Consider the following 26626-nt stretch of genomic DNA (forward strand, 5'->3'; position numbering starts at 1 on the left):
GAAACCTTTTACTCGAGGGGCTGGAATAGTTTTATTTACGCCTTGTTAGTTACCGAGATGTCCACAGCCTAGAAATGACCCGCCAAATTTTCGCTTGAATAGATGGTATAAGTAAAATGGTTTTCGCTTAAATGAAGAGAAAACTGAAGTAAGATAATGATGTGCCGAACAATTTGTCTGCTTCTATTTTTAGTGTTATTTTGGATGGTAAACTCAACTGGTTTAAACATATTGATACTCTATGCATAAAGCTATCTTTAAATACCTCTTACTACTTAGTTGCTGTAGTAGGTAAAGAAACTATCCATAAGATGTACAGTGCAACGTGTACAGTAGGATAAAATATACAATGGAGTTTGAGGATCATATAGTTACATTTTAAGAGTATTTTTGACTCCTGAAGATTTCATATTATATCAGAATATAATGAAATTCTGCCTTAGGACCTGAAATTCCCATCCAGATCATGCAGTTTTTGATAAAAGGTAAAACTATTTTGCTAGAACGATGTCATTTTTCTGTGCAAGATTCTTGTCAGATAGTACAAATATGTAAAATAAAATTAGTGTCCTTATTTTACTGTTGTTATTTAATTTAATTTAAAATTTGTTATTTTATAGTTAAATGACTTCTGGTTCTGATTCCTAAGGTACCTTGTATATTTCACCACGTCATACTATTTTGTTGTACGTTGTTTAATTAAAATTACAGTGGAACTAGAGCCGATAACTAGAATCTGAAGACTATAGATAAAATTCAAGCTATAAAATAATTGAAATACACTAAGTTTAATTTTTTAAGTATGAGAAACGCAAATTTTAAAATGTCAAGAAGATTTGAAAATTTAGACTTATTAAGAATCCAAGTTATTAAGGTTTATATTATTAAGTTCGAATATATTACAGATATAAAATTTAAAAACAGATTATATAGAAAATTAAATTTGCATATTTTTGACATACGTACTACAATACGCAATATAAAAGTATACATAAAAATGTGGTTATAAAAAGTAATGTTGTACAAAACATGGTTTTGGTTATTAAACATAGTAAATTGTGACAGAAACAATGTGAATATGAACTACTATTATTACGATAAGATGTACACAAATTTTTGTTACCTGTTCCCTCTAGTCGCCGAGCTAGCTCATTTGCGAATATCACGTTAGCAAACTTTGTTGTTTTATACAGTTTTGACATACTTGTCTCCTCCACTGGATTAGGATTTCTTGGGTCAACACATCCCTGCTTATGTAGAATTGACGAGACAACTACAACTCTACTGTTTCCAGTTTTCTTTAGTAGATCTAAAAAAAGAGTTCGTAAGTTGATTTATGAGTATTTAAGCTAAACATGTGAAATAGTAATGTAATTCTTTATTTCCATTACTTATCGAGGAATTTAAACTTAGTTATTTATCCAGAAAAAAATACAAAATAATCTAAATTGTTATCCTTTAATAAATCTAGATGAAATTTCTCTATTAGACGATACAACAATTGCTGTAAAAATTACCTTAAACCTATAGCTATTCTGAATTAACGAAGGGTATATATTTAAGGTGTGATTTAATATTGTTAGCACCACTGAACTGTAAAAGCTGTAGGCAAGGTATGTGTTATATGCTGATCAGCGGCATATATGAGAAATTATTTCGAAGGAGGCGTATGTGGAAAATCCCAGAAAGTGGGAAGTATTTGCGCATGTGCATTTGCATAGCGAGGCACATGTTAAAATAATATTTGCTCAAAAGGATACAAAATGCTCATGTTTTTACGGTTCTCATTACTTTCCTTTCGATGTACAAATCAACTAAGCGTTCGTCTTTCCACCATAGACAATACTCAATGTTCCTCTCAGAATATAAAAATAATTTAAAAAATCGTATCAGCAGACGATGATTAAACAATTCTCTGTAGTTGCAGAGGATTGGGTGCTCCTCAAACATTACTAAAGCCTCTTTTAATATTGAAAACTCCCATTCATTATTTTATAAAACCCTTGCAAACTGCATACAAAGTTATTATTAAATACAGAGTTTTCATCTAGGTGTAAGATTTAGGAATTTTATACCGGACGTATATCTTATACTTTTTATAACTTTATAAATGAAAAAACAGTATACTAATTACATAGTAACTCAAGAAATCGTATCGCCTGTCTGTCAAGCTACATTCAATTAAAAATTCCAGGGAATGGGACTCAGTGTAATAATTTTTTTATCAAATTATAAGTGTAACTACATGTGATTTAGTTTCAGTGTTTCTAGATATGAAAGGTTTAATCAGTAACATGTTATAAACCAACTGTTATTTTTGAATGCAGAAGAGTGTCTCTATGGATTTTGTGTTATATATAACATTCCAGGTTAATCATATAAGATTATGTATTGCTTTAAGATTAATTTATTAATTTTTTAAAGTTATAATTCTTGGTGTGTGGATGATATAAAACGAAGTTATGAAGACTTTTAAATATAAATGTTTGCAAATTGCACATACAAATAGAAGATATTGTGAAATATTGGTTTCCAAAGAACGTGTGTGCAATGTAAATTAAGAAAATCGAAATTTTGCTAATAATTGTTTGTACTACATTTCTATTGCAATCTTTTAATCTATGATTTCTGCAACAATTTTACGTTAACACGTTTCACGTTTCCAACAAATTCAGCACAGTTTTTGTTGTGCTCCAGATTTGTAAGCCCTCCGACTCCCTTCAATGGCACTTGCTGTTTCGATTTTATGGATTCTTCAGGAATGATTGTTCATATATTGGGACCTATTAGAAAATGAGGGGTTTGTGCAAGGTGTTTACAAAAAACTAGAATCATTTTCAAATGTTTTCATCTCTTGTTTTGTTTACGCAGCAATACGTTATCGAAATATTGATGTAGAATAATGCATAGTGGAGCAGCTTGCTGTAAAATAGCAATTGAAAAAGGAAAAAAATAACTAATTAAAAAGGCACCCAAACTTAGAAAACTTAAACAATCGTATCTTAAAACGAGAGTAACAGTTAGTAGTGAAGTTAAGGAGTTTTAATATTATTATTATTTTGCCCAAGGCGGATTAAGTACACAAATAGTCTACCCTACGAGCTATAAACCTACTTATTCGTGATAGGTCTGCTTCATCATCTACTTGAAACCATCCAAAGATTCTTCGTTTTTGTGAACTGAATTGATTATTTAGTTCAAAACCAGTAAAAAAAAAAAAAAAAAAAAAAAAAAAAAAAAAAAAAAAAAAAAAAAAAAACAATGAGGGTTATATTTTTAAGGAATTTTGTTTCTATCAAGATGATTTAAAACGAACTTAACCAAAGACTTTTCCTGACGGTTATTGATTGAATAGTAATTTTTAAAAGAAGACTCTAAATCTTTGATCGAATCTTTAAAAGAACATCAATGTGACGATTGACTGTCATGTTTCAACCAGATATAAACAAGAAGTAAAGTGCTGAGAGAATGTAGTATATTAAAAAGGGCAGGATTTAGATAATTTGTTAATTGTTACGAAATAGAACAATATGTTTCGAATATTGGAATATATAATCTTTTTGAGGTGTCAAAAACATGATACACTGCAGGAAAGCTAGAACTACGAAATATTCGCCAATACCAGATGCTGCAATACAAATAAGGGAACTGGTGCCAGATTCAAAATTCTAATTGAATTAACTCTTCCTACCATTGCTACGACATCCGGAAATGTTGCAAAATTGGCGACTATTCTATACACTCGAATAAGAAGCGCATCAATTCTTATTACAGCAGGATGAGGCAGCACCCCATTGACATTTATCTGTCCGTGCCTATTTGAACTAAAGGTTTCTCAGACTATCCAAGATTGTTCGTCAGCCAGCTCGTCACAGAGCACTTCATCACTGGCCTCCAAGAAGCTCTGATTCGCCTCCTAATTTTTCCATGGGGTACGTTAAAGATATGTTGTTTCGAACACCTTTACCGGCTAACATTGAGGAACTGTTGATGAGTGCTCGTCACTGTGTTCAGGTTGATCAGAGTGAAGGCTGTAGTCGGCTGATATTTTACGAGGGTTAAGACCGTTGTAGTCAGCCCGTTTACAGGTGTATTGATTTCTGACATCACTGACACTTGGGCCAGTCTGTCAGTCTGGTGATATACCCCGACGACTCTATTGACACGACGGGTATTCCGTGAATCTTAATAATTTTTGTAATTTATTATTTAAGAAAATAATATTAGTATACATTATTAACGAATTAATTGTGAATTTTCAGATTAATTAATCAATGAAAGGTTGACTCATGTTTCTTTCATTTTAGCATATTTTAAAAGTTGTGGTAGTATTTTTATTCACCCTGCATTTCACTGCACACTACATACAATTTCTCTAGCTGAATTATATCTACTAGTTTTACACAGTTTCAAAATAAATTCTAGCCAGATATGGGCAAGAAACTAGGCAACAGTGCAACATGGAATGGTACATTACTATAAAGTTTACTTATAAAGATGTTATAAATACCCTAAACGCTGTGTTACGGCTCAGCCTGGGTTCTTTGTATTTTTTGTCTATGAATCATAGTTAATATCAGTCACATAAAAATATATCGTAATTGGCTTATTATCCTTGTTTTAAGACAACGTAGACATTATTTTATTATCAGCGAGGAGAATTGGTTCAGTTTTAAATATTACGGGTGACATATTTAATGTTTATAACAGGTTCGCCTACAGGTGCTACTTCTTAGAGCGTGGGGAGCAACAGTGCTTTCCCACCCAGACAAGAATAGAAGTATCGTTCCACGAACCTAAGGATGTCATCCGCAAGGGATGTAGGGTCGCCTTGGCGTGTGAAGGGCTGGATAGCACGCCTCGTGGAAAGTTTCACTTCAGGACAAGGTCCCAGAGCTACTCTCCTCGAATGAGTCCAGTTGGGAACTCGCTAGGATAGAGCTCGGAACAACTCTTTATATTTGAAATAGTTTAGGAAAGATGGCAGCAACTCCTTGTATGTCATATCACTTTAGTAATACTTTAAATTGCGATACAGTCAACTTTATTATTAGTTATGTTTCATTGGTTATGTTCCAATGACCTCTTCATCAGGCAACACTATGGGACAAACTATGCAGCAAACAGCACGGTGGCACGCTTACAGAAAGCCGGCAACAACCTGCTTTCGACTGCCGACCTGTTCCACGATAGTGTGAGAAAATTGAAGTGGAAAGTGAAACGTGCAGTGCTACCAACTTAAATGCTTCCACTTTATTTCTTACATATTATACCACCATCAGTTTTTGTTATCTTTGCTGCTAATTTGTTATCTACTCGTATATGTAATATCTATATTCTTTGTTATTTTATGTCATACTGTACCATGTTATTATTGCTATAACTACTCCTTCACTGTTATAGTTTCTGTTTTGAAACATTGATATATATATATATATATATATACATATATATCAATATATACTATACTATATATATATATATATATATATATATATATATATATATATATACTTGTTATATTATATTATAGTTTTTATGTTATTTCTATTGTTATAGTTTATTTATTGTTACTGTTTTCCTTTTAGTATTGTTACTGTCTAAAACATTTATATATATTCTTGTTATATTATGCCCTGCCATAGTTTATTATTTTAGTATTATTTTTCACCCATCCACATGTTTTGTTTGTAGAAATTCTTGTTTAGGTTAAGTTGTTTATAAGTTAATTATATGAATCTTGAGTATAAAATGGAGAAATATGTCCGTTGTAAATAAAATGAACAAATAAATAAATTGGTAGTAGGTGTCATTTCCATATAAATCTAATTTCAAAATTACCAAAGTGTTTCAATTAAAGACTAATCATAATAAACACCGGTTAAGAGATAAACATTTGGACATTACTTATAACGTCTGAATATGAAAGGATGTCTTTTGTTATTTTCAACAATAGTTAGCATCAGGACTCCATACCATCGATTTTTGGATTTTTTATATTATTTATGTGGAGGTTTATACATGTTCAGATTTCCCGATAGCATGGAATATATCGTAAAATACATATTATACATTAACAAGAATAGTGGATTCTGTGCAGGTAATTACTATATGACACCATAACTGATTTAAATATTGGATGTGTTGTTTAAAAAGCTCACTATGAAGACTACCTTTTGTTATTATAAAAAAGTTATTAATATTAAAAGAAATTATTATTATTAAACCAAGGTTAACATCAGGGTTCCACACCATTGGATATTCGATCTCTGATGTAATCAAAAATGGGCTTCATACAAGTTTATATTCTCAGATGGTTTAAATTTAATGTATGGTAAAGTAAGCAATAACATTTTCATAACATAGGGACTACTAAAACCAAGTATAAATATTTTTAAGGCCAACTAAACAACAACAAAGAGTAATTATGAGTTTATATGCACTACTGTGTAATGTGCAGTGCTGTTTGTGATGCCGTTACTTCCAAGCTTCCTAAAACTGATGCAAATCTTTACGAAACGTTGTAACATACAAAGATATATCAAAGATATGTCAATAAAAGTATATACGTTTTTACCATTCATTGCATCACTCCCATTTTTAATCCATTTGAGGCCGTGAAGACTGACAGTGATCAAATCATGTAATATAGTTAGAATGAAATTTAAATATTACATTCAATCAAATTTTTTAAAATCTGTTTATATGTGCTCGTCAAGCGCTCGAAATTGACATCTGTGATATTGGGACATGGCAGAAGTGAGGGATGAGAAAAGGGCTGAGTTGTCACACAAAAGGTACTGTCACTATGGTACGCACCAGGACGTGTTCGTGGTTGTAAAACACTCCGAATTCGCTTCTCTAAGGTTTGTTGAAAAGTATTACTAATTTTTTAACAGGTTTATTTTATGGGCTGATAACAGAATGCTGTATACTATTATATTTGTATACCATTAAATTGCGTATGAAACCTCCTCTTATATACGGATATGGAAATAGATTGGTGACAATCTATTTTCAGATTTAATGTAAATTTTTAGGAGCATCTAATAGAAACAAAGTTGTAAAATTGCTAAATTTTGTAGAACAGGTACACCAGTTTGCTATTTAATAACTTGTTTTCTCGGAAATACGTAGTGTGCGTAAATATAAATATAACGACAATAATACAAAGTTAGAGTAAAAATGTGATAAGTTTAATAAAATCATTCAAGTGGGCCTAGCTTCATCAACATAGCAGTAGTTGATAGTACGTATTACCTTAACAATGTTTTCTCCTTGAAGGTTTATAACTGATTATCTGTCATTTGTATAAGTCGTTAGCATGAATACTCTATAAATGAATAATGATATGATAGTTAAAAATAATATAGCACTGACTGTGTGTGTGTGTGTGTGTGTGTGTGAGAGAGAGAGAGAGGGAGCAGAGTTTGTATATATATATATATATATATATATATATATATATATATATATATTTAAAAACAAAAACAGAAAAATTTAACACAAAAATTGTCATATTTCCTCTAAAAAAAGACATTTTTAAGAGATATAAATAGGATGTAAGACATATTAACAAAAAAATAATAAAAACAAAAAAAAAACATCATATGTTAATAAAACTAATTTTGAATTAGGTACAAAGAGTAAATAATTTTGCATAATACAAAGAATATAAATGAATGAATTTCAATTTGTTGTTAAAAGTGTAATTTCATAATATAAAACAAATTAAAATCGTAAAGAATCATTTATATCTACAACTGTCCATACTTTAAATTTAGACCATCTGGATGTTTAGTCTGTAGGGCCCTCTGATGAGCTATTTCTAAATAATTCATTTAAGTTTATGGGGATTCTGAATTTTGTTAATAATTTTTAAATATTATGTATATATAAGTGTTTGGTAAAGTTATCACTATTTATTGTGCTTAAACAAATATTTTGTGTAAATATGTAGTGCGATACTTGTAAACAGGATTTTATCTAAATACCATTTGTAGTGATATGTAAATATGAAAACTTACATGTTTATATTACTTACTTATTAACAGGTGAGTGAGCAGGAAGGGTCCATAGTGGTTGGTGGCCCAGACGAGTTGAAGGCCCTCCTCAGTAACGTTTCTGCCCGAGATAGACATTCCAGCATTATGTATCAGCACGTCTAGTCTCCTCTCTGTGCGGTTGATCTCTTCAGCAAACTTGCGGACAGAACTCAGCAAACTCACGTCTAAGAGTCTCACTACAACATTTGTGTTCTTTGTGCTCTCAATGATGCTGTCTGCAATCAAACATTTCTTTAACATTAATTAATCAGGTTCAAGTAGCTCAGGTGAATTTATAGAAGACTCAAAATTTAGGTTCATGCATTTCTTCAATTATTCCCATGCAAAAGAACATTAAAAAAATCATTTCAACGTTTCCCTTGCTATTAGATAATGCACGGTATAAAAATTTTCCTATACAACCCCAAAAATTATTCTTCAGGATCCATCATAGAATTATATAATAATACAAGGCAGGAGAATTACACACTACATGTCGCGTAGCTGGCTTCTCTGAAGTTGCATGCAAAATTTCAAGCAAATAGCTCATTTCGGTAGGCTTCATGTGTTTGTATGTCACAAGAAGTGTCATATCAAAAAGTAAAATATTGAAATTGAATTTTTCAAAGAAAATTTGTATTACAGCAATCTTGCATTAAGGGATAAATAAGACAAAAATGCCATAAAATAGAAATTTGGGGAGTTTTGGAAAAAGCAGCTATTTTCATTAAGATGTTAGATTCCAAAAACCTAAAAGATTTTGGTTAAAAAATAAAATAAAACTGAATAAGTAATAAGTAACATTTGGTAGATGGTCTTAAAAAGAGAAGTTACACAGACGTAAACACATCCCTAACTGTTCAAAACAATTTATTGGAACAGCCCGTCATGACAGGCTATTTTTAAAAGTTTAAATATTGTCAGTTAATGTTCCAGTTAATTTTAGGATAAACTGAGTTCAGCGAGTGTCCCTAAAATACATTGCCATACTTAAGATATTGTTACTTCATTTCATAATGCTTCATAAAATGCTTAATTTCTTTGTTAATTTGTTTTTTCACTGAACTTTTTCGTTTCTATAACCTGTATAAGATTGAACTTTATTGATTTTTGAACTGGTGGATATAAAATACCAAAACCTTTATTAGTTTTGGTGGGAAAATTATCATACAGTATTCTAACTTGGAGGTAAAATTAAAAATTAAGAATTCTTGAATATTGGCCTTTTAAAAACATTCTTGGTATATTTAATAAAACCGATGTTATAAATATTTAAAAGTGTATTTAAAGCGTATTTAAAAAACATCCCGTAGACAAGTAAATACTAGTTTATTAAAATAAAAAATACTGGTCTAAAATTTTTCGATATACGAAAATACATTTCTTAAAAACAATGACCTTATTTGATTATGTCTTATTCTTCAAAAAAGAGTAGAAAATTAGAACGACTGTGGTGCATGGGAAAACCACAATAACAATAGTGAGTAATATCATTATTATATGTTATTAATAATAAATGTATAGATAATATTGTATGCTATTATTATCTACATTGTAAATTTGATATATGACGTTATCAGATTTCGATTTCTAACAGTGCAGCAAGAGTAGGAGAAATTATATTTTCGTAATTTTGGTACTAATAAACCGCGCGAAAATTCGAAAACTCCATTTAAATAATAAAAAGGCGGAACTAACCTAAAGGAAAACAGTTGTAAGTTAGCAGAGGTTAGTAGGAGCGTGAAGAGAAGGTAATCGTCCTATTTGCTTCTGAATTTCCAACATTAGTTGATAATTGTCATTGTTTCGTCACTTTTTTACAGGTATAAGGTGCCCTAATATATTTTATATTACACTAATTTCCTAAACTCCTTCCAATCATTTAAGATTGGTTAGATACAATGGTTTTATTTGAAAATATAAGGGCAAAATAATTATGGAGTAATATAGTCTAAAAATAGATTTGGTCACTTGAAAGTCTGGTCGGTTAAATGGACTCCTTTGACAACACATATCTGCTTTCCTATGCATTACTGTCTCTCACTGGCCTCAATGTTTGATTTGCAGCAAATATTTTTGATTTGGTCATATGATGTGTGTATTCTGTTATTTAATTATATCTGGTTTACAGGCAGATTTGTGTCACATTGGGTCAGTGAATAAGATATGTTTCCAACACTTTTCTCTTTGTTATTTTGGTGCTTCTCTCTCATCTCAACATTAAGATTTTTTATTCTTATTGTTTCATTTACCTTAAACGTCAAAACCCAATCCTTAGGAGGAAGATATTATACACAGTACAAAAAAGTAGTGTATAAAACTATAATTCACAATGAAGAGAATTTTAATTTGACTTTAAAATGTTCACTAACCATCAGATTATGCCGTTTTATACAATTTTTAGACCTATAGGAAAATAAATTACATCGACATTGGCTACCAACACTCAATTTATGTACTAAATATCTCAGACAGACTTACCTTTATCAGTTGGGGATGTGTGTTTCCAGATTTGTGCAGTGTGTGCAGCAGTAATTAATTCCACTTAAAAATGTTTAGTTTCAAGTAAATATTAGAATAAATTAAACGCAAAAAATGGAATAATTTGAATCTGAAAGTATTAATTACATTATGAAACCCTATCACTCGTAGGCTGGAAAATGTAAATTTATGTCTGTATGACTGTCAGTGTTTTTATATATTTGTTTGTATCGTATTTAGTACTATGATATTCGAGATATTTGTCCGAACGATATCTCGTTAATGAACTGACACATAGACTTAAAATCTTGCACGATACTTCATTTCTGTATAAGATCATTGGGTTCAGTCATACATGTAGCCTATATTAATCTATACATACAATATTATCTTGTGTTGACCTCATGTGTAAACTTTAATTATTTAAAAACTGCTATGAAACCCAACTAAAAGAACAAAATGTAAATACATCATGTGTTCAAAGATTGCAGAGAAATTTTACAAACAGATGCAAACCGCGTTTCCATGTGTATGCAAAACTATGAAAATTTATGGTAAAATTTGACTCCAAAATCACATTAATATTAAGTACCGTTTGGTCTAGGCCCACATTAAACGTTTTCTTCACATCACCTCCAACATCGTTTCCAGTTGAAGTAAAAGTCCAGTACGATCGAAAAGTCATACAGAAACAATACTGGCAAATATCTGTTCTTTAAAATTTGAATGAAATTTTCGGGGTTTCACTATTTAAACTAATAACAAAACTGACTACAATTTCCAATTTAATTTTAATCTTCCTCCATTCCGTATAAAGTTACCTGTTTCAGGTCCTCTGTAGCTTTATGTTTTCCTAGTTGTATAAATGTTTACCATACGACCTATACATAATATTTTAACTTTCAGGCATAGAATTTATGTGTTAAGAATAAATGCATCATTTGAAATGGTTTTAAAACTATAACGCATTCTCACACATATTTTACAAGCCTATGTATGTAATTTATTTTACAACTTTTATTTTTATAATTTAGTGTAGTGATTTAATTATATTAGGCATATTTGTTCAAATTATTTTTTTGATAGATAAAAAAAATCCTTTTGATTTTATATTACGCCCAAATATAATTATTGATAAACTTGGTGTAAAAAAAATCAACTCTGTTGTAATAATGAGTTTGGCAATACCTTATTAAATTACCTTGAGTTATTATATGTTTTAATTTTGTAGATATCGTACAAACCATTTAGAAATAAGCCTTTAGTTTATTAGTTATTTGTACCAACATCTTACTGAATTAGCCTGAGGAATATCAGTTAGATTCCGTACAAAACTCACTATAAGTTTGACTTTAGTCTAATAATAGTTTCATGACGTATCAGTCTCTTTGTAAACAGACCCTTGGTTTATTACGAGTAGATAGATGTTTTACAAACCTCTTACTAAATTAGCCTTTTCCATGTTCCGACAAGCCATTATTACTCTGGCCCCTCTTCTCGCAAGATCGTAAGCTGCTGCTTTACCAATTCCTATAAGGAAAGATAAAATATTATTCAACAAGCAAAAATATTCTAATAATTAAAAATAATATTTTAAATTTAAAAATACCATGACCATGGTCATATACCTAACAAGTTCACTTTATTAACTACTAGCAGTTAGCCATGGCTTCGTAAGCAATTCATAAGCTTTGCACGTGCGTATGTGTATATAAATATGATGAGGTTACATATATATTTATTTATTTATATACATACACATGTCTGAGAAATCTAATTTTCTCAAAAGACAATTACGAGTAAGATGGAGGGTTTTCACAGCCTTTAACCTTATTTCAAAAATTAGATAGTCACTTTATCTTTTATATCTGCATTACAGTACTGACCACTGTATAATTAATATTTGCTCAAATGTGAAGTTTATTTTTAATAAACATTTTAACTATCTTATCTGGATATTTTCTTACTCCGTTCTCAGCAGTAGTTCAGAAACGTTTGAAATGAGAGGTAAATTGTTATCATCGAGTTTACTCATCCTTGTGTTATAAAAACAATTATTAAACAGGATATTTCTGATTGGTCTTTAATTGAACTCTAGAGACAAAGATGGGATTTTCCGCAACCTGAGAGACCAGAGGAACTCGGAGGAATTTTCAAAATAAGAATAGGCCTGAATTGTAACACTATGAATGTCCCTGTAAAATTTAGTACAACCGGTCCAGTCGATTTTTTGTGATTGAGTAACACACATATGAACACAGACATATATCTATAGATTTTTATACAATACAGTAGTATATATCAATGATAACAGGCCCCATATGACAAATACATTTTCGTACCTGCATTACATCCTGTTATGATTACCGTTTTTCCATCCATTCTTGCTTTGGTTTTACAGACTCCGCAAGTAAAATATGAGTAAAGCCATGCAGCAGTACAAATCAATGTTACACTTGATAGCACCGGGTAATGTAAAGCAATATCCAAAATCTCCATTTTATGCCTCCAATCTGTAAAATGATAAAAGTCTTTATCACAATTTCAAATAATCTAAAAATAATTGGGACCTTAATGATTTTATTCCTTTTAAAAGGAAATTTTGATATATTATATATGTAGAGGACGTTCTAATAAGGTTCTACTGCCCTAATGCTGAACTTAATTAACACTAGTATGTATAATATTTATGAATGAAATAACGAGAAACGGAGAGCAACATATTATGTTCTTACAACTACTTTATAAAACCACATCTGAAAACCACAATGAAAGCATACATATTATTTTATTTTGACAAATTATTACAATAACTGTAAACTTACATTTAAAAAAAATTCAAACTTCCCATGGAGCGATATCCTGAAGTTGATTTCCTCTTTCTACTTTTTGTAAACTTTAAATCAATAGAGAAATTATTGTTTACCAAAGCTTAAAATTATATAACCATAAGATTGGGGTTTCTCCTAACTAATATAAGAGTATAAACATAGCGATATATAGTATGAACATATTTAATTTCCAAAAAAATAATTTCTAAATATGCAAATCACATTTTTTTCTTTTGCCTATTCTCTAACAGTATTATAGCAAGTTTTTAAACACGTACGAACACGGCTGTGAACTGTGGAATATTAGTAAAAGATTTGAGAGTTAATTGTTCAATAAAATGTTTTAATAAAAATCTGTTCGTGTGTGTTTAAATAAACCTTGAAGCACAAAACTTTTAAATATTCGCGTCCTGTAAAATTATCTTCAAATTAATCATATGGAGCAATTTTCAACAAAGTCAGTTTATCACTTGCCACTTTCGTTATGTTATAAACCTATAAGTTACGTTAAACCTATGTGCCACGTTTTAACGTAACCCAAATTTGAATTTTTTAATAACTTTTCAGCTAGACGATTTAGCTAAATCGGGTGTTGCAAGTATACAATATGTTGTACTGTCATCTAGAATTCTAATTGATATAGTTAACACCGTTCATAAAGTTTTGAGCAAAATATATACCAATTTAAAAAAAGTAAAAATATGTTGAGATCAAGATTGCTCTTACATTAAAAATATTCCAAAAACTTGGCCATAATGGAGATAAATAGGCTTAGGGATACTTACAGATTATACTTTCTACCTAAGAGTAGCCGACGCAATTATAAGGGGATAGTCTTGTTAGGATAACTCATTCCACTTGGCTCTATAATTACACACAAACTCAGAAATATTTGTTCAAGTACAACACCAGGAATCTGTAACAAAAAGTACTATCATTTGGAGACTATTTTGTTTGCAAGAATACTGTAATGTTGTTATATACTTATTATTGAAAAAAAACACGTATTACATTATGAACAATTGAGACTTTTAGAGTCACTCTGCTACACCTACCTCGCATGCTGATAACCAAGTACGCACGTAAATAGCGGTATAGTGATTTATGTAACTGATAACACAGTTTGACTCAGTTACTAGTAACATTTCAAGTGATTTCACACAGTTCAATTGTATAGCATTTTAAAAACAAAATCACTCTTTAAGATATCGTTCATAACAGTTTCATGAATAATGTTTTTTTCAACTTTGGACTCAGCTGGTATATAATTTAATAAAACGTAATGAACAAATCAAAATTTTAAAACTAATTTATAATTGAAATATAAGATATGGAATTGACGATCTGAACTTTTAATAGTAGGAAAGGTCGAATAAACCGATTTCGCAATGATTTCTGTCAAATTTGAGCCTTTTAATACGTGTGCTCACGTAATTCCAGAAAAGGAACATTTACTCGAAACCAGTCTAACATGACACAATATCTAAATAGTTACACAATATTCTCGCGTGGAAAACTAGTATGTATTAATGTTCTGATAAGGAATTTGCCTCTAGAATATTGACCATGGACCAAAAGGTACTTTGTATATTATGTATAAATAGGTTAACCTGATATAGAATACATGTGCAAAGACGGAAATGCAACCAGTGGGAACAGCTAAAATTGATTCACTTAAAGATTTAAATTATATTTACATATTAATTAAAAGAAAGTTAGTATGAGGTCTATCTATGGAATGACACATCATAAAGGCTTGATAAACCACTCACTCCCTCGCTACGTGATCCTTTACTTACTCTTGAGTAGTTGGGCCGCAATCATCATACATTCTTACCCCAAAGTTTGTTTTAACTTACCCATGAGGAGATGATGGATCAGAAGAGGCCAAAGAGGTTGGTGTTGAAAGTAATATCGATGTTCTGGTTAACCTTCCATGGAGGAATCCTGAGTTCTGGATCAGCACATCGAGGCTTGACTGTATGCAGTTAATATCCTCAACAAACTTCAGGAGATGAGTGAGAAGAAAGGGCCGAAGAGGTTGATTTCGAAAGTCATATCGAGGTTCTGGTCAATCTTCCATGGAGGAATTCTGAGTTGTGGATCAGCACATCGAGGCTTGACTGTATGCAGTTAATATCCTCAGCAAACTTGAGGAGGTGAGTGATCAGAAGAGGCCGAAGAGGTTGATTTCGAAAGTCATATCGAGGTTCCGGTGAATCTTCCATGGAGGAATCCTGAGTTATGGATCAGCACATCGAGGCTTGACTGTATGCAGTTAATATCCTCAGCAAACTTGAGGAGGTGAGTGATCAGAAGAGGCCGAAGAGGATGATTTCGAAAGTCATATCGAGGTTCTGGACAATCTTCCATGGAGGAATCCTGAGTTGTGGATCAGCACATCGAGGCTTGACTGTATGCAGTTAATATCCTCAGCAAACTTGAGGAGGTGAGTGATCAGAAGAGGCCGAAGAGGATGATTTCGAAAGTCATATTGAGTCTTTGGTCAATCTCCCATGGAGGAATCCTGAGTTATGGATCAACACATCGAGGCTTGACTCTATGCAGTTAATATCCTCAGCAAACTTGAGGAGGTGAGTGATCAGAAGAGGCCGAAGAGGATGATTTCGAAAGTCATATAGAGGTTCTAGTCAATCTTCCATGGAGGAATTCTGAGTTGTGGATTAGCACATCGAGGCTTGACTGTATGCAGTTAATATCCTCAGCAAACTTGAGGAGGTGAGTGATCAGAAGAGGCCGAAGAGGTTGATTTCGAAAGTCATATCGAGGTTCCGGTGAATCTTCCATGGAGGAATCCTGAGTTATGGATCAGCACATCGAGGCTTGACTGTATGCAGTTAATATCCTCAGCAAAATTGAGGAGGTGAGTGATCAGAAGAGGCCGAAGAGGATGATTTCGAAAGTCATATCGAGGTTCTGGTCAATCTCCCATGGAGGAATCCTGAGTTGTGGATCAGCACATCGAGGCTTGACTGTATGCAGTTAATATCCTCAGCAAACTTGAGGAGATGAGTGATCGGAAGAGGTTGAAGATGTTGATTTCGAAAGTTATATCGAGGTTCTGGACAATCTTCCATGGAGGAATCCTGAGTTGTGGATCAGAACATCGAGGCTTGACTGTATGCAGTTAATATCCTCAGCAAACTTGAGGAGATGAGTGATCAGAAGAGGCCGAAGAGGATGATTTCGAAAGTAATATCGAGGCTCTGGTTAATCTCCCATGGAGGAATCCTGAGTTATGGATCAGCACATCGAGGCTTGACTGTATGCAGTTAATATCCTCAGCAACCTTGAGGAGATGAGTGATCAGAAGAGGCCGAAGAGGTTGATTTCGAAAGTCATATCGAGGTTCTGGCCAATCTTTGAGAATGACCCTTGCGTTTTGGATCAGTACATCGATTCTTGGTCTGTGCAGTTGATATCCTCAGCATACTTCGTCACTGGGATCATGTCACTCTGGTCTGTACTCTTCCATTCATTGTTGTTCAATGTTTGTCAATAATTAGTTTGAAAAATGCAATAATTCTTAAAAATAAATTTGTAATTATAATATTATCTGTATAGCACTGCTGATTATACAGATTACTTTACATGTTATACCTTATTAATTGTACGAAGTGAAAAACTCAAGCCCTCAGCATTCATTGATACAGTTCATTTTATGTAAGTCCACGGCTTTCTAAAGTATGTGCGGTTCGGTGTTTTTATGATTTGATAAAAAGCCTTCTTCTTGAAAAGCAACACTTTTATAAGCAGTATACATTGAAATCTTCCTGAAAGATGAATATCGCTGAGAGTTATTGGTTTAATCCGAAGCTTAAAACGCAATTTAAATTTTAAAATGGTTACAGAGAGCGAAGCCCTAAGAAAAAGCGATGAATAAAGCGACAGGTCTGCGCCTCTTATTAGGAAGCAAAGCCTTGCCAGATTAGGACGATCTGGTAATTAGATCCGATTGATACATTGTATCTGGATATGCGATTCTAATCAAGGTGACCAAATATTCACCAATAAACCCTAATTATAATTATTGGTAAATTTTAAGAGTTAGCGACTGAGTTACGCTTAATCTCAACTGACAGATAAAGGCCACAAATAATTAGTTATCACTAAATCAGTATTGGTTCACAAAGAATAACGTGTAAAGAATAAATAATTACTTATTCAAATATAAAAATACAACAATTATTTGTAGTGATTTTCTTTCAAATTAAAATTAAACCTTTTAATAAATGCAACGAATAAAAACTGATAACATATAAAAATGCAATTTTAAAATATCTTGTTAAAATTTTAGTGAGCTTGTGTATTAAATATCAAAATATGAATTGGTTTTGTAAAAGTGATTTAGAAAATTTTTTAAATTGAATTATAAAAACTCTTATGACTTTCAGTAATATAGCATCACATGTGTTCTAGGACTGAACAGATACAGTATTTGGTCACATAGCACTACCAAGACATTCGTGGCACGAACGATACGAGAAATGTAGGGACTCAAAAGGAAACGTCCCAAAGGTTCTAAAAGTCATGTCGCGAAGACGTGATGATGTTTGTAATGTTCCCAGATGAACTTAGAGCTACCCGATGCGTAGTTCTGATACAATATGTTTCTCTTCTCTCTCAACGTCTTTGAAATATTCTGCGCCCTCATGAAATAACGTAAACAGTTACATCGGTAAAGACAAAATCAAAATTGATGTAAAGTTAATGATTTGCATTCACAGTGAGGTATAGTCGGAGGAAGAGAAAATAATCTTTTACTGTTTACTAGGTCTGATTATTGGTGTTTTCTTAAAGAATGCTGAAGTATAAATTACAAATACTATAAATATAAGAGAAAACCAAAATTGGACTTCTTAGTAAAGAATAAAATAGAAGAAATCGAAAAGGCTAATGAAGGTCAAACATACTTAGTTAATTTCTGTTGCTTAATGTGTTGAGATTTACTCTAAGCAAAGGAATATTGAGAACTGCCTTAATTAAGACTCAACTTGAAATTTGTGTAAGCTCTTGAAGGTGTAATAATTTTAAAAGTTTTAAAAGCATGATGAATAAAGTATTTAAAATCCATATGTGAGTAACTTTACAGAATATATTGATAGTTTTATATTTAATTTCATCAATAAAATATAAATAAAGGAATAACATTGGGCTATTAGGTATAGGGCTTATAGAGCAAAACCTCTGCGCTGAAACTGAAACATCGTAATTTGTCACAAAGTACCTTACAGTTACCCAGAGACGCCGAACACTCGAATTTAAATGTTTACTAATGGTCCAAAAGGTTGAGAAATTAAACTCACCGATATTTTGTAGAATGTATTTAATCAAGATTTATTTAACTCAATTTAAAAGAATTAATACACACAATAAGATATCACCTAAAAAGAGTTTTTTAATGGTTTTTTTTATTCTAAAAACAGTTTATGACTAAAATAACACATAAAACTGTACCAACCCTTGAAAAACTACTGTCTTAATCGTATCTTCTATACCATATATCTAAGCGTGATCAATCAAAATTAATTTAAATTTATTTTATAATTTTTACAATTCACAAACATTTAGGTTAAATTACAGTCCTGTGCAACCCAGTCAATTTAACACCCTAAAAAACTTGAGCCCCAAATTCAACTATCCTCCCAGGGAGTCTAAAGCGAAACCCTAGTAAGTAAAATACAATATTACATAGTTTTAATGCCACTGAAGTATGGTGAAGTGAATGAGGAGCTACAAAAAGGGAGATTTAGGAATGTGATAAATATAACTTAGTATTTTTTCCTTAGCAGTGATATTAGTGCATTGTGTTTGGACGTTGATTAATTGTGTAAAGAAATGTTCTCAATCAATTTAATCTAAGACATACAAGATCGTATTAGTTCACCTCATATCTGTTATAATATAAACTAATCTACGGGCAAAAAGTACAGAAGGTAATTTAAACTGAACAAAACATGAAATCTAGTCTGACGAAGCCACACGGAATGAACCAGATAGAGTTTCACGATTGGCCACAGTTGTCAACGAGGTAATTAAACTTAGCAATCGCCAGAGGTGTGGCGGGGCTGGAGCTGAGACATCCTAAATGTGTTACTGCACTCTACTCTGCAAAACATGACATGACGATTGAGGAAGTCAACCGGAATGAGCCAGATGGAGTTCTACAGTTGTCACAGAGTTAATTAAACTTAGCAGTTGCCAGACGTGTGACTGGGCTGGAGCTGAGACATCCTCAATATGTTTCCGAACTCTACTCTGCAAAACATGACATGACGGTTGAGGAAGTCAACCGGAATAAGCCAGATGGAGTTCCACCATTGGCCACAGTTATCACAGAGTTAATTAAACTTAGCAGTTGCCAGAGGGGTGACAGGGCTGGAGCTGAGACATCCTCGATATGTTACTGCACTCTACTCTGCAAAACATGACATGACGATTGAGGAAGTCAACCGGAATGAGCCATATGGAGTTCCACCATTGGCCACAGTTGTCACAGAGTTAATTAAACTTAGCAGTTGCCAGAGGTGTGATATGGATGGGAGCTGAAACCTCCTGTGTCAGTACGGTACTGCACTCTACTATACAAAGCAATATCCTGGTTTCTGGTCATGTACTTTCCTAGAGTTTATTACATTAAGTTTATATTTGCATTAAAAAAGATGTTACTCCGATAACTAATAATTTATATAAATAGTGTATGAAAATATATCCTCATCTAAGGCCTTTTCTTTTGACCCTCATTATAAAGCTGCTAAATGGACCATCTTAAATACCTGTATTATCCTAATTACCTATGTTCTAATTAAATTGTTATATAATTTATATATAATTATAATTGTTGTATATAATTATATATAAATAAACTCTGCTTTTTTAGGGACCCCACTTGGAAACAGCGGACAAAATTGACAGACAAACCCCAATTAAAACTAACAAACACTAAAAAAACAAACTGAAGTAAGACTGCTTCATCAAAATTCTCAATTTGAAACCAACAAACTGGATCAAATCCAACTTATGTGCGAGGATCTGAAAACCGATCTCCTTGTATTAACCGAAAGCGGTTTCAACATGGAGAACGTCGCACTCTGCAAAATTCCAAATTACAAATTGGCTTCCGTGTTTTGTCGAACTCACTCCAAAGGAGGAGGCGTAAGCATTTTTTTAATCAAAATTTCTTGTTTACCCCCTTTCCGATCCAAGAATTAATCGAAAAAGATTTTGAAGTAGTCGGGATCAAACTTCAAACGCATCAATCAAAATTAGTCGTGATCGGAATTTATAGGTCTCCTAGTGGAAATGTAGACACTTTTTTTTATAAATTCGAAAAATTATTGACATTCTTGACTAACCAACGTCAGGAATTTGTCGTGATGGGAGATGTTAACATTGACGCAGGAAACAGGATTTTTCCGGACATTTGCCATCGTTAAGTGAAACAAGAAAACATTAACACTACGTTTCGAGATCTGCAATCTGATCTCTTCTTCAGGTAAAGAACTAACCTAATACATATTACAAACTAGGTTAAAATAAACAAATCTTACTAAAGCGTTGTGGCACGCCTAAGTCAGGAATCACAACCTACATGTTGTATGTCAACTTCACTAACACTAAAGACATGCACTTAATACAAAACTATACAAAACACTAATCATTAAAACTAAACTACGGAATACAGGTCACAATACGTCTTCACTCGTCTACTAACCATCTACGACTGACCAGAGGGACTAGCCAATGGTACTCGTGACGGCTGGCTAAAACAAGATGGCGGAAATACTTGGGAAGGGGAACAGGAATGGGCCCTTTCGTTATTATTGGTTCATGCGAGATGAACTTCTTAAAACCATATTGTGACTCCGCAGTGGTTTATTACAAATATCCGATCCGTTTGATACTTTTGGTTTTCTCTTTAGTTCATTTTTTAGAATTGGCAACCAAAGCGGCCTAATCTCGACTGATGGTTGACTGATTGGTTGGTCTGCCAATTTAATGTATGTTGCCTCAATTAATTTCCTTTTGAAGAAATGTGGTTCCCGATGTATTATGTGGGCTTCATCCCAATTCATATGATGGTCTTCGGACCAACAATGGTGTGCAATTTTTGACTTTTCTGTGAAACCCTTTCTCGTGTTTTCTTTGTGTTCTTTTATCCTTATGTTTAGTGGTCTTTTTGTCTCGCCTATGTATTCCCTATTGCAGCTACATTTTATACTGTAAACACAGTTTTTGGAATCCTGTGTGCCATTTTTTGGTTTAGTTTTTACGAGACTTTGTCTAAGAGTGTTGTGTGTTTTAAACGCGGTTCTAATGTTGTACTTTCTACCTACTCTTCTAATTTTCTCCGATAATCCCGGCACATAAGGGATTGACATAAACGCAAATTTATCACAATTCTGTTTTTCTGACTCAGGAATGATTCTTCTGGTTCGTTTGCACTTATTAATTACTAATTGAGGATATCCATTGCTTCTGAGATCCGATTCAATTTTCTTAAATTCTTCTTTTAGTCCATCTTTATCTGAGCACAAGCTCTTTGCTCTATCAAACAACGAGTAGGCTACTCCTTCTTTGACAGATTTTTGATGGTTGGATTGATAATTTAAATATTTTCCTGTGTGTGTTATCTTTCGAAAAACAGTTGTCTTAAGGACATCCCTATCTCTTAATACACACACATCCAAAAAGGGAAGCTTGTTTTGGACTTCCACTTCCATTGTGAGGCGGATGAAAGGAGAAATACTATTAATGTGATTCAAAAAATTATTTAATTTAATGTCTCCATGAGAAAAAATAACAAAGGTATCATCCACATACCTCCACCAAATCTTCGGTTTGAACTGAGCTGAAGCCAAAGCTTTTCGCTCAAATTCCTCCATAAAGATATTGGCGAAAATAGGAGACAGTGGAGAACCCATTGCCATCCCCTCATCTTGACGGTAAATTTTACCCTCTAACTCAAAATAATTGCATTGAGTGCATAGTTCTAACAGTTCCATAATTACTGGCACGGGAAGTTTAGTTCTATCCTTTAATGTTTGGTCTTCTTTGAGACGTGATTTAATAATTCCGAGAGTTTCTGGAACTGGTACATTTGTAAATAGACTTTCGACATCAAAACTTACCAGTTTGTCAGTTTCAGTCAACTTTAGGGATTTTGACTTCTCTACGAAATCCCTGGAATTTTTGATGAAAGAGCCAGTTTTTCCTACCAATGGTGTTAAGATGTCCAAGAGGACTTTAGACAATTCCCTGCAAGGTGAATCACGAGAACTAATGATGGGCCGGAGAGGGATGGTAGGTTTGTGGATTTTGGGAAGGCCATACATATGGGGGATTTTGGAGTGGTGAGGAGTTAATTTAGATCTAAATTTATCTGAAAAAAATTCTTTATGTTTTCTTAAGGTGTTTGCTACTTTACGTTCAAATGAATCAGTCGGGTCTTTATTTAAAACTGTATATTTGCCAGTATTTAAAGTTTCCGCAATCTTTTCTTTATACGCTACCGAGTCAAGTACCACAGTAGCGTTGCCTTTGTCGGCAGGTAAGATTTTGACCGTGTCGTCTTTCCCAAGGATCGACCTGGCCTTTTTCTCCTCTATTGTCAAATTGGGTTTTATGGGAGGAATTTTTCTGAGTAAAAGACTGGCCTCACAGCGAAACCGGTCACCCTGTTCCTCAGGTAACTGTGAAACAGCCGACTCAATTCCAGCTACGAAATCCAGTGCCTTTACCGATTTTTGAGCCACAGAAAAGTTTAAACCCTTGGATAATACTGATATTTCCGCTTCATTCAGGATTTTTGAAGAGAGATTGATTACATTTTTATTATTTGCATCCGTATTCACGTTGCCATCCTTAGGCAAATCACATTTTTTAGGCCTAATTTTTTCCAGTTTGGAGATTTTCTTTTTCTTATCTGTTTCAGAAACTTTTATACATCTATTTTGGATGCTTTCGAGAATGTTGTTGAATTCTGTACCGATCAGTGTTTTTAATTCAGTTTTTTTACACTCAATACTATTTTGGAGGAGGTATCTTTCACGATGATGATATGCAATTCTTTCTTTAAGTAAAGATTTAGAAGCAGAAGACAAAATTTTACTGGCTTTCCTACTATGAAAAGGAGTTTTTAGAGTTAACCCTATAGGCATAAGGTCTTCAACCTTACATTTATGCAAGAAAGTTAAATGATTAATGTGTTTAGTTAATTTAAGATGCAAGCTCTCAAGGTCTTTGATTTGTTTACTGGTTCCGGGTCCGTACCGAGAATCAATTCTTTGTTTGAAGGTTATTTTTGACGATGGAAGGATTGTGAAGGAAACAGGATTTTTCCGGACATTTGCCATCGTTAAGTGAAACAAGAAAACAGTAACACTACGTTTCGAGATCTGCAATCTGATCTCTTCTTCAGGTAAAGAACTAACCTAATACATATTACAAACTAGGTTAAAATAAACAAATCTTACTTGTTTCACCGTTCACCATTCATCGTTAAGATGGCAAATGTCCGGAAAAATCCTGTTTCCTTCACAATCCTTCCATCGTCAAAAATAACCTTCAAACAAAGAACATTGACGCGTTGGACAACACTCACCATTCCACAACTCGATTAGTCGATTTACTTAGGCCATTTGACCTGGAGTTGATAGTCAGAACTCCGACGAGAGTGACGGCTACAACACAATCTGCTATCGACAATATCATCACCAACCACTCAAGTGTCGCGGTGTCTGTAGTGAATACAGCTGTCTCAGACCACTATGGCCAAGAAGCCGTCATTAGTGGGGTTCAACTCAAAAGGGAGCCCAAAATTAAACAAACAGTAAGAGACATAAGGCCAGAAAACATCGCTCACCTCAACACTTCTCTTTCCAAAGAAAGATGGGATTTTCTAAATTCATTTCAACCTGTAGAGCAGCAGTTTAGATTGTTTAACGACACTCTAAATTTCCACATTAACATTTGCTGCCCTACAAAAATTATCAATGTTTGCGAAAAAATTTCCAAAAATAACTGGATCACACCGGGTATTTTAGTTTCTAGAGAAAAACTAAATTTTTTCTCCGAAATTTACAAAAACACTTCAAACGAACAATTTAAAACTTTTTTCAAGAATTACAAAAAAACATACAGGAAAGTGATGCAAGCTGCAAAAGCATATGATGTCTCAAAATCTATTCTGTCTTCAAAAAATGTTTCAAAAACAACTTTGGGTATCATTAATAATAAAACGAAAACTCACAAATCAGTCAAAATTAAAATTGGGTCTAGGCTTGTGGAAGATGAAACGGAGATTGCCGATCAGTTTAATAACTTTTTTGCATCTGTTGCTGATGGGCTGGGTCCTCGGCCATCTGAACCTCAAGTAAGCCCCTTGCAAACACAGAGCCCCACATCGTCAATGGTGTTGGCGCCCGTCGTTGAGGATGAGCTTCACCGAATTATTCAGCAGCTCCCAGCCAAAAAATCAAACGACTTCAAGCATTTAGTGAGACCCTTAACCCAATTAGTAAATTATTCATTCCAAAAAGGAGTGTTTCCCTCTCTCTGAAAATTGCTAAAGTTATTCCTATTTTAAGAAAGACGACCCAGCTTCAATTACTAACTATGGGCCTGTCTCAATTTTGCCAGTGACAAGCAACATTTTTTAAAAGCTATTTCTTATAAGAATGCTTCACTTTTTGGACAAATACAATCAGCTCTCAAGTGAAAAATTTGGTTTCAGAAGGGCAAATCGACAACAGACGCAGTTGTGAGTCTTGTCGATATGATTGTAGAGGGAATTGAATGTCGAAACCACACAATGAGTGTGTTTTTAGACCTGTCCAAAACATTCGACTGCGAAGATCACGGTACACTGCTCGACAAACTTGAGTCCCACGGCATTCGAGGCGTGCCTCTTAAATGGCTTAGCTCGTTCCTAAGTCAGAGATCCCAAGTTGTCCAAATAGCAAATAAATCATCCAAACCAATAGACCTGAGATATGGAGACCCTCAAGGGTCTATCCTCAGTCCTGTGCTTTTCCTGCTTTACGTGAACGATATAAAATCATCGCTTCTGCATGGAAAATTGGTGCAGTTTGCCGATGATACGACTCTCTTTTTCAATGCAATGTCAAGCGAAGTTTTGGAACAACAGGCTTTTGTTGACATCAACAACTGTGTCCAATACTTCCACAGCCTCAATCTAACAACAAACTCTTCAAACACTAACGTTTTGAATTTTGCCTTGCGCACTGCGGGCAACCAGTGTGAGCCGGTCATTTTGTTAGATGAATCCACACTGGAAAGTCTGCTCTTCAATATTCCTAGGAATGCACCTTGATCGAGGGCTGACTTGGAATGAGCACATTGACCATGTTTGCGCAAAAATCTGCTCAGGCATTTTTGTTTTGAGATCTTTAGCCAAATACTGTTTAAAAGAGCATTCAGACTCCAAAAAAAGCAATTAGAGTAATCGCCAAAATCAAATTTAGAGAATCGTGCAGGGAAACTTGCAAGACATTGCAGCTGTTGACTCTGCCGTGCCTCTACATGTTGGAAACAACTTTGTTTTGTATGAGTAAATGTGCCTTAACCAGAGGCCAAGACATACACATGTATGAGACCCGTGGCAGAGCAAACTACCGGACTGGGAGACACAGAACGGTAGTTTATGAACGCCTACCCTCGCAAGCGGGTGTGCATTTCCTCAACAGACTGCAGAATTCAATTAAAAATGCCCCAACGTCTAAGGCGTTAAAGACTCGCCTCAAACGCTTCTTGGTGTCTCAGGCATTCTATAATGCGGGTGAGTTTTTAGCATTCGACTAGTAGACCGCCCAATTAGAATGGACTTGACTCTGCTGTACTAAGTGGTCTGCATTGGCGAAAAATGAAAGAGGCGTGATTGTAAAATTGTAAGTATGAATGTGTATTGTGTGTATGAATGCCTGGAATTTTAGAAACCCCGTATTGACGTTTGCCATACAATGTATATACAATGCCGCTGCAATAAAAAAGATTTTTATTTTTTTTATTTTGATTATATACTTCCTATCTTTAGAAAAGGTCGGTTACAGGTATGAAATTGAAAGAAATCTAGCCCAAGAATATAACTGCAACTTGATTGGCTAAAGAAATTCGATTATGAATATTAACCAACGTTTTAAAGTGCATTAAGAATTGTTCAAACGTTCCAAACTATAGGAAGAGAAAAATTTAGAATTGATGGTATGAAATCTATTTCCCCTAGCGTTT

At 33.4% G+C, this 26626-nt stretch overlaps 1 protein-coding gene across 2 annotated transcripts in view; it reads right to left on the minus strand.

The window, feature by feature from the left end:
* The window catches only part of LOC124356247 (retinol dehydrogenase 14-like), a 54568-nt gene that overhangs the window by 5764 nt on the left and 22178 nt on the right, over window positions 1-26626 (minus strand). Inside the window, exons 2-6 of one of the 2 annotated variants that reach the window (XM_046807432.1) lie at window positions 14143-14273; window positions 12869-13039; window positions 11964-12056; window positions 8045-8281; window positions 1124-1309 (exon numbers count right to left, since the gene is read on the minus strand). In XM_046807432.1, the coding sequence (XP_046663388.1) occupies window positions 1124-1309; window positions 8045-8281; window positions 11964-12056; window positions 12869-13025 (673 nt within the window). In that variant the 5' untranslated portion in view covers window positions 13026-13039; window positions 14143-14273. Of the gene's footprint in view, window positions 1-1123; window positions 1310-8044; window positions 8282-11963; window positions 12057-12868; window positions 13040-14142; window positions 14404-26626 lie in introns of those variants that run through there. The other variant, XM_046807431.1, reaches the window with a different exon arrangement.

This window comes from Homalodisca vitripennis, chromosome 2 (assembly GCF_021130785.1).
Source record: "Homalodisca vitripennis isolate AUS2020 chromosome 2, UT_GWSS_2.1, whole genome shotgun sequence".
Classification (NCBI taxonomy): domain Eukaryota; kingdom Metazoa; phylum Arthropoda; class Insecta; order Hemiptera; family Cicadellidae; genus Homalodisca; species Homalodisca vitripennis.